The sequence below is a fragment of the Rhopalosiphum maidis genome, chromosome 2 (genome assembly GCF_003676215.2).
Source record: "Rhopalosiphum maidis isolate BTI-1 chromosome 2, ASM367621v3, whole genome shotgun sequence".
NCBI classification, from domain to species: domain Eukaryota; kingdom Metazoa; phylum Arthropoda; class Insecta; order Hemiptera; family Aphididae; genus Rhopalosiphum; species Rhopalosiphum maidis.
Window position 1 is genome coordinate 51,520,843 of NC_040878.1, and position 10,450 is coordinate 51,531,292.

At 28.7% G+C, this 10,450-nt stretch overlaps 1 protein-coding gene across 1 annotated transcript in view; it reads right to left on the minus strand.

Annotated features, from left to right (window-relative positions):
* The window catches only part of LOC113552058 (nuclear receptor-binding protein), a 50,728-nt gene extending 43,059 nt beyond the window's left edge, over positions 1-7,669 (minus strand). Inside the window, exon 1 of the mRNA XM_026954723.1 lies at positions 7,505-7,669. Within this exon, the coding sequence (XP_026810524.1) occupies positions 7,505-7,669 (165 nt within the window). The remainder of the gene's footprint in view (positions 1-7,504) is intronic.
* Between the last annotated feature and the right edge of the window lie 2,781 nt (positions 7,670-10,450).

Sequence of the window (10,450 nt, forward strand, 5' to 3'; positions counted from 1 at the left end):
CACGTAGTATATCGCGGTTTTCATTAATATAACGTAACTATATTATACATTTAATATTCTAAACAAGGTTATGATTATTATACCAAAACATTTTTATCAGGTTCTGACGAAATTTGATGAGCCCGTACTCCAGGGAGCCAATGTCAAAATAATTTGTGATTCAAATTACGTCCCATGATTAAGTTAAGGGCATTTCAATTCATCCGTTTATGGTATTAATGAGTTTAACAGCTCTACTATGTCAATTGCTCAAATTTTAGAAGGTCAATCCAAAATATTTTATTCAAAACTTTTAGGTTGCCGACCCCAGGCCTAGGGGCAATTCCACTCTTTTTTTTATTAAAATTTTAATATGATATTAAACATGCATTTCAACCACGTTGACCACACAAAATACATAATGCGTCCAAATTATATTGTTACTTGCTATTTTTACATAACACAGAGAAATATATTGATGGATTTGCTTGTAAATTTGTTATACCTATATAAATTATTATAAGTTTTCAATTAGTATCTACCTCAGTTATAGTACTAAAACTAATTATTGAGAAATATTTAGATAATTACTTCTATAGTATATTTTTCAAGTCATTCATTAAAATATAACTATTAATTTCAAAGTCAATGTTGAAAAATATAATCAACTGATCAATCTGATTAACACACAATTAAATCAGTATTATTTTATAAATTAGTGCCAAGACCATGGCAATATAATGCTACTACCTAACCAAATATTTTATAATACCAATTTATGAATAATTGAACAATCTAATAACGTGATGAACATGTTTTTTTAATGTTTGGGCATTTATTTTGGTAGGGTAGATAACTTTATAGGTAGGTATATTACTTGTTGAATATAAATAAATATTGGTAGTAAGGTAACTCAAATTAATTAATTTTAATTTTTAATTTTGGTTTTTATAATATAATGACTAAACGGTGTTTGTTATTTTCAAAAATATTAATTAAACAGTTTTTAAAGTGAAAAAATCGAACTTGACATTTATTAAGCTGAATTATAAAAGAAAATTATAATTTATAAACCGTCTTCAGCATTTAATTAACCACGGTTGTAAGCCTGTTATGACATTTAAACACGCTTCTAAAAAATATCCGTAATAATTTCTCATTTTGTAGCATTTGAATATGTACAGTTAATTAATTTTTACAATTCCGGTACCAAAAAGCAAATGGTACCACATATAAAACCAAGGTCAAACACATAAAATATATAATTCAATGAGGTATTATTAATAATAGACATGTTATGTAAAACGATGTCCACCAATTTTATGAAAATTAAAACTTCTAGCAAACATACAAGTATTAATAATTACACCGAACGTAATAATATAACGTTATTAATATAATTAATATTAAAAATTTTACTTTAATTTTGAGAAATACATTATACAGAATAGAAAACAATTTTAAGTTAAAATTTAATTATTTATCACTTGTTAATGTGCTGAGGATAATACTGATTACTGATTTACGAAATGTAAATTCCACGTTTGTTAAAATGCTGGTAAAAACATTTCAATTATCTTATATGTAATGTTTTAAAAATAATAAAACTACAAAATATTCAATAAAATATAGAATAATAATTTACAAATGTGTGTTTAAAGTAGATTTACGAATAATAAATGCGTATATTATATGTCTTGAAATATATTTTTCTTAAACATTATATCTTATTTTGTATTAATAGTAAATACAGTGTATTATACAGAGTGATTCTTTTATCATAAAACATTCATTATTTTAAAAAGTATTCATGATTTTGAAAACATTTTTTTACATAGTTTCAAGTTGTTAAAAAGACTACGTTTTTATTAAAAAATTATATTTTTAAATATTTTTTATCCTTATATTTTTTAAGTTTTTTACTCTTTTGAATGATAACATAGTTTTAATTACATATTCCAAAGCAGAATAATTTTCTGAGTATTTTGATACATAAAAATCGAATTTAGGGCGAGTAGTTTATGAGTTGTGCATATTTAAAGTTTAGACAAGCGGAGTAGTGGACAAACATTTTGCGGGGTAACCCCGTATCACACCACTTCACTTGTCTAAACTTTAAATACGTATAACTCATAAACTACTCGCCCTAAATTTGATTTTTATGTATCAAAATACTCAGAAAATTATTCTGCTTTGGAATATGAAATTAAAACTATTCTATCATTTAAAAGAGTAAAAAACTTAAAAAATATTTAAAAATATAATTTTTTTAATAAAAACGTAGTCTTTTTAACAACTTGAAAGTATGTAAAAAAATGTTTTCAAAATAATGAATACTTTTTTGAAATAATGAGTGTTTCATGATAAAACAATCACCCTTGTAACCATTGTATATACTTTTTAATAATTACGAGTACTTATAGTATATTTTACTTATAATTCAATTGTTTAATATTTCAGTATAAGCTGTTCCTATAAAAATAAAAGAATTGAAAAAGTTGATCATATATTAAATTATTTATATTTTATCTATTTCCACTTTCATAATATTAAATTTAAAAAATATATTCACCAGTAATTATCTAACCTTAATTGTAACGGAACATTTATTGGGAGAAAAAAATTGTATAATTAAAAATTTCAAATATTTAGTGCATCATTTTTTAATGTATTTTTCACATTATTTATCGAAATATTATGTCTATTTTGGAATTAAACTGACATCCGTTAAAGAAAACAAAATTAAGATTATTAAAATAAAATGTAGGATAAATATGTGAATCTTTGCCAAAGGTTAGTTTTAAACTAAGTTTAAACTGTATTAACTAGCCACTGGTGTATTTCAATAAAATATATTTTCGAAATAAATATTATATATCGAATAAAATATAATTACTGTACTGACAATTGCTACTTTTGATTTATACTATTCTAAAATTATAATTGTACTATGATTTTCGTACATATAATAATAACATTTCAGTGTATCAATGCAAATAAATGATAAAAGATTTTTAACATTTTTAACTTTAAAAAAATTCTATTACATATATAGGTAAAATCAATTAAATTATGACAAAAAACAAGCTTGTTTCCGTAAATTTAGTTAATTCCTATTCAATAAGATTTTTAACAGCCACGTACCCACAAATTTAAAAGGTAAAAATAAATAAATTAAAGGCATATTTGATATTTTGAACGATACACCTTAATAGCTCAACCGGTCAACAGTATCGTCTTGTCAATCTTGAATGCCAAATGCTGGGCATTAAAAATAGTTGTTTTCGCCTAAATTAATGGATCGTAATAGGGAATGTAATGCTCGAACGCCAACGAGAGTAGTAGTGAAGAAGGGATATAGGGTTGGCCATTAACCAAAAATATTTTATAAAATTTAAGCTACAAATGAATTTTTCGTTAGTATATTCACAAGTTCTACGATATTCTTAGTAATAGTTAACCAGTTCTTATAATAAATCTAATTTTCAAATGTAATATGGAATAGGGAGATAAAATACTTTATTAATACAGAATTGAAATTTCAAAGGAAAGAAAACCTGCAGCTATACTTTTTACCTTCAATATTTATAGAAATTAATTGATAACACGCACAGCGTATACAGCAATGCACTGGCAGACACAATATAATTGGCACTATCCAGGGCCTACCATTGGTCGAGAAACACAAAACATTAAAAGTAGATACCCATGATAAAAAAAGAGAAGTAGTACAGATTTGGAACAACGATTTAATTATTAACGTAATGCTTATCTACCCGATCTACCTATAATATGTTCATGTGCACAAATAAAATTATTTTCAGAAAATACATCAAGATTTTAGAAATTATATTTGATTTTAAAAACTTCCCTATTTAAAGATCTCTAATTGAAACAATTTGTGTAAAAAAAAAGTATTAATTAAAGGACCAGTAAAATAGGCTCATAAATTATTTACGACACAGGTAACGCGCGATCTATGTGTATAATTAAAGTATAACACATTATGTAAGTATTTTGTAAAATTCTTTTTCTATAATTTTTATATAAATACACGAATGGAATCTAAATATTCTGAGAATTTTCTTAGTTAAAATACAACTTAAATCAAACTGATATTTATTGAGTTTTTTTTTTATTAATATTAAGACAATTTTAACATAATAGTATTTATAAGTATTAAGTTTTATAATTGCTAAGAATGCACGAAAGTTATGAATGTGTTGATTTTATACAAGTATCTTATTTAACTGAATATTTATAATATTATGTAAGATTTAAGAACGTTTCGGAAAAAATTGATCTAAATTATACAAGTAAATGTACTATTATGTACTATTACTTAAGCGTATTCTTTAAAATTGTTGTTTAAGAGTATAATTTCAAATGTTAATATTCTTAAATATTTGTTTATTTATTTAGCAAAAAGAAGCATCTATGTACCTTACTAATCGACGTTTACATAGATCTCTTATTATAAAAAAACAAAAAATTAAGAAATAAATAATATTAATGTATGGAAAATGTATTTCAAACTTGGTTAAATATAATAATACATATTTTTAAATATTTTTTTATACTTCAGTCTTTTAAGTCAAGGACATAAAGGACATAATACCTAAAGTATTACTGATAACTCATAATGTATTGATGATTACCTACCTAAATTATATTTAATCTTAGGACAAAGTTCACTTTACAAACAATCAGATTCTAAAATTAAACATTATGTCAATAAATGAATTCATTTCTTAAAGTAGACCCCCTTATAACAGATAATATTATCATACCCAGAATAATACATATAAATTATTATCTATATTTAAATGGGCAAATAGAAAATCATTTAAAATCACACATGTATAAAGTAATGCATATCAAATTTATTTAGCTGTATCTACTGACATATATTTAAAATTAACTTAAACGTTATTTATGTTCACCCTATTTTAATCTCTCACTACAGGTAAGTGAAAAAGTTCTTTGACAGTTTTCTTCTTTGGACCTACATACAAAACTTCCAAATCCAAATAATGTTATAATTACGGTATAATGACAAATATGTGTAATTTAATATTATGTTGATTCTAATTATGAATTAAGTATGAGAAATTCAATATTTACCGGTATTTTTCGTTACGTATACAAGCATATCAATTAAAACAGATAATAATTTTAAATTTAGTTTTAAGTAGTACTTTTAATTTTGGATGACTATAATATAAAATGTATAAATAATAGGATTAATACATATGAACTAATTCCCTTATGATTTCAACTATACCCAGAACCATTGATTTTAAAATATGCCAAAACTAAGAATATCTTATAATCTTTAATATACCTCATATGACTGTAGATTATACTTTGATAAAAATAGTCATACAAAATTAATTGTAAAAACTAATACAATTTAACAGACTATTAATAGGTAAAAAAAAGAATAGTATTTGCTATATATATTTTATTAAAATAGTATAAGTAACCAACTAACCAAGTAAGTACATACAGCACATCTTAAAAATTATTTTTTATACGCAGAAAATCATGTATATACAATGTGTTAATATAACTAATTAATAAGACTAAAATACTTTATAAAACATTTATTTATGTACCTACTACCTGGTTACCGAGTATAAAACTGATGAAATAGTTGAATTGCACTTATTACCTACAAAGAAATGGTCGAATTGAACTTCGAATGAAAAAAGATAATTGTCAAACTGCACTCGTCCAAAAAACAAAAGAGTTAAAATGGAAAAAACGTGGAAACTTGTTAAGAGTCGAACGTTCAACGTGTATAGTGAAAACCCGTTAAAAATATTACGAAACTTATGTCTACGAACGCTTTGGGCTACCTATTTAAGGGCATTATATATTAGTTCATTAATACCATTTAGATAACGCAGCCACGCAGGTTATTATTGTCGCCAAAAATCGACAAAAGAATCTAACCTAACTGAATAACAAATAGTTATCAATAAACATATAAGATTAATACTTATATTTTATACCGTGTACTACTTAGACCTATGTAAACTACAATAAATTAGTACACACTTTTACGTCGCTGTGTAAATATGAAAAATTTAAAAATTATTAAAAGTGAATAAGGCAGTAACTTAATTGTGTATCAAAGTTATACATTTTACAAAAAAAAACATGTAAATGATGGTGTTATTGTTACTGTTATATCTAGATGAATGTTATTACTTATTTTTCGGTGTGAGTTAATACATAACCACGAAGAACCACTTAATTTACCTCGGAAAATGATTTACCCCTTCAAATGCATGATAATTTTATTGAAATACTTTTTTTAAACCCAAGTACAATTCGACCATACTCGAAACTGATTAGGGTAAGAATCAAGTATCGTAAAATAAAAATAATATTCTAGTGATTTATACATGAATAATGGATAATATCTTCCTCATAGCATGTAGTATGTACCTACTTTTTATTATAAATTCCTAAAATACAAACGATTTTAGTATTGGGGGTACCTATCGCTTATATATTTAGGTACTATTAGATAAGTGATTTAGGTTAATTAAGTTTATGTACTTATCACACGTGTTAAAAATTTTCACACAACTAGACAATCGTGTACATAGTGAGTTATAGTTTTCACATAAATTGTTACACAGATAATAGGCAGGTATTATTTTTTAATAATATAGCAAAATAATTGAATTAAAGCCATTATATATAGAGCTAAAATTTAAATAATTTTATACTTCCAATATAATATATAAAATATAGCATTATACCTCTTGATCGTAACATCGATTCAAATATTCCATTATACATTTAAATCATTTAATTGTTAATTGTTGTAATTAACACAATATTTAGACAGCTGTCACGATAACAAAACGATAGTTTTTCAGGACTGGAAATCAAATAATATTATGTCGTACCGATCACACGGGTCAAGCTAACCAACAACAACGTGGAATCGACAAGACAATTATTATATCATCGGTCAATAATCAATATAATAAATTATAATTTACATATTGATATAATATAAATTATTATAAAGGTGCGGTTTATTATTATATTTAAACGAAAATAATAACACAATGTGCCGGCAATTATATAATAGTGCGTAATGACAATATAATTTAGTCGTGGGCGGACGTTGCCGTCTACTAGTGGCAGTCAGTGGTGGTGGTAGCGGTGGCGGCGGCAGTTGGGCATAGTTCGATTTGGAACGCATGTTTTAAAAAAACCGGCTTATCACGAAATCGCTTATCAACGATTTACAACAACGATCGACGGCGATGACTACTACTACCTATAACAACGGCCCATTAGAACTGGTGATTAGTGATTACTGACGACGACAGTCACAACTGTTTGGACGGCGGTCAATTTTATAATAATAATAAAAACGTATCATCCTGACGTTATTACGTCAACCCCTTTCGTTCCCATCACAATAACAACTAAACGATACCGATCGCCTACAACTTTGAATTAATCAAGTCGTTTAAAATAATTTAAGAACACTCACCACTTCACGTCTTTTCAGCCACCGGCCACAAGGGCTCTCCTCCAGGATTTCGCTTTCCTCTTCCGAATCGTCACCGCTTTCCAGCGAAATCTTCTTGATCGCGACGGCTGTTGCTGCTGCTACCGCGGCGGCCGTCGGGTCCAGTCCGCGGCCACTGGCCGGCATCGCTCGGCAAGCTTAATCTGCCGCCGCTACTGCGACTGCTATTCTCACTCCACGCACAACCGTAACAGTTACAGCGGTCACACCCGGACGGATACCGCAGTTCGGCGGCGGCATCACCGTCGTAGTTCGGTTGACACGCGATCGATACGTGCCAAGTGCAACGGACGGGCAGCAATACCGCAATGGTACTATTCTGACGGGCTCTGTTTGCTCTCCTTAGAGATCGGGTGTAGAAGGATTTTCTGAGGGATTTACCACGACTGTGGGCCACACCGATCGACCGACCGCATCGTATTTTCACCACAGAGGCGCGATTGAAACCGCTACAACGCGGCAAATGATGGGGGGAGGAGAGGGAAACGAAAAAAGTGAATTTCGTCGGCGCGGACTGGGTAACCGTATTCGCGCACACACTCCTCGAGCGATATAAAGTAATAATAATAATAACTATAATATTATAGATAGTACACGGTTTTAACGCGAGTACGCGCGCGCGCAAAACGAACAGACGACCAGCAGGCGCGCGCACACACTCGGACGACGGCTTGCAATAAAATATAATATGTATATCTATCCGATTTAAAACTTTTTAGCAGACGGACGGGCGCGCGCGCACAAAACGCAAATGCGGTGCGACGTACGAATGAACAGTAACAACGGGTCGGACGCAAATGATCTGCTGACGGGAAATGCACGGACACGTCGGAGCAGCTTACAGAAAAACGCGATAGCGAGACGGCCGAGACTGACGCTGCCTCTGCGCCTGCTGCTAGACATCAGTGTCGGCGGTGGCGGCGACGACGGCCGAACGACGGACGACCGAACGCGAACCAACCCTCGCTTCCTCTACCCACCGTGCGACACGAACGACGTAATCACGCCGTCTCCGTGTGGGCGTTCTCCGCGTGCAGATAACGATTATCGTCATAACCGCGGCAGCCGACTCGCCGGAGGAGGGCCTTATCACAAAACAATTTAAATAATCATGTTTCGTGACCAGCTGTTCGTTTATCATCAATTCGCCACCGACCGTTTCAGACGCGTTATCAAATTTGACCATGGTTGTGTTTGTGCGACCGCGGTTCTATTGCGAAGTGCGTCAGACACTTTCATGTCTAGACGGTGCAAGTCACCGCTTACAGATAGCGCTAGACATTCCTCCTGGGGCAGACATAATACTAAATTTCTACAACTACTGCTGATTTTGTATTATATCATCATCATCATCATCTTTAGATTATATTATGGGCGGTATTGGTATATGATAGATTTTCAAAGATTTATTACTCGGATCACTGATTGTGCGTTTTCAATAAAATGTATTTTTCTTTCATTTTTTTTACGCCTTCATATAATTTTTAGCTACCTACTCATTAACTGCGATCGTCTCTCGGGCAAATCTGAAGTCACATTTTTTTTTAATTTTAAATTAAAATAATTAAACATTTAAACAGCATGATTAATTAATGACATCGATAAAATGAATAAATTATGTTATAGATTACTACAGAGCAATAGAAACGTGCATAGGCAACATAAGGAAATTTATATTTTTATTAAAACATTACAACAAATGTTTTGTTACATGAAATAAGTACTTGTATTTATGTTTCAAACAAGTTTTTAACAAATTCTAATTTGTTTATTTTTATAATTTGGAATGAATAATCATAAATTCGTAAGAACTTGAATTTTGTATAATATTTATTATACATATTTAATTTTTTTTTTTTTAACGATATAAAAGTTACGATAGAAGTAATAATGATACAATATCATTTAAATATTTTTTAAACAGTTTTTAATTATTTTTTTTATATTCTGTAAATGGTAATAATAATTGTATTGTATTAATATCTATGTAACTTTTATAATAAAGGTTTACATATTGAAAAAATATTTACACGGGATATTTTGACGTGTCACCAATTTAACTAGCTCTTCTAAGACAGCGTTGGTTATGAAAAATTAAATAATCATGGATTTACTCCTTCTTATATCCAAAAAACTTAAACTGTATATTCAATAGACTCGTTTATACTTAGGATTTTTTAACTTAATATACAATTCAGGTCTTAACCTGACATCACACCTTTTTTATTTATATACTTCAAAACCTTTAATTTCATTTTTTAATTATCTAAGTAGTTTTTTAAAATTAAAATAGTAACCTTAAGTTGTTTTAACTTATTAAAACAACTATTATTTGATCTTATTATTTTAGATTTAAAGTTTGAAGTTCTTGAAAGTTGAAGTTTTGATAAGCTTTTTTTTTAAATACACTTCTATAAATACAATACTCGTTAGGTGTTATACCGTAACTATTTATTCTATAGTTTTAAAAACCGAACCGAAATTCTGCTAAGTTGTTATTATTAATGCAAAATCAAGATCACGTAGCAAAAACGAGTGTTTTATTTGTGGAAAAACATCATTACTTTTTTCAATTTTTTCATTTTAACAAGTGCCATCATTCAGAGTAATACGTGGCTTTTATTTTTTCCCTCGCAACTGTCACAAAATAAATGGAATTCCACAACAACAAAATTATTAATGTAGTTAGTGTACAAAAAAAGTACACATCATTTGATGTTTTTCTTGCCGTTTCCTCATGCTTAAAAACAACAAAATAAATTATTTATATTATGTTTAAATTATGACATAAAAAAAATATAAAACATACCTATTGACATAATATTTTCATAACAATTCTTTCGGGGTAAAAAGGTAAAACATCCAAGACAAGTGCCTACTCTAAAATTAATGAAATTTTTAATTATT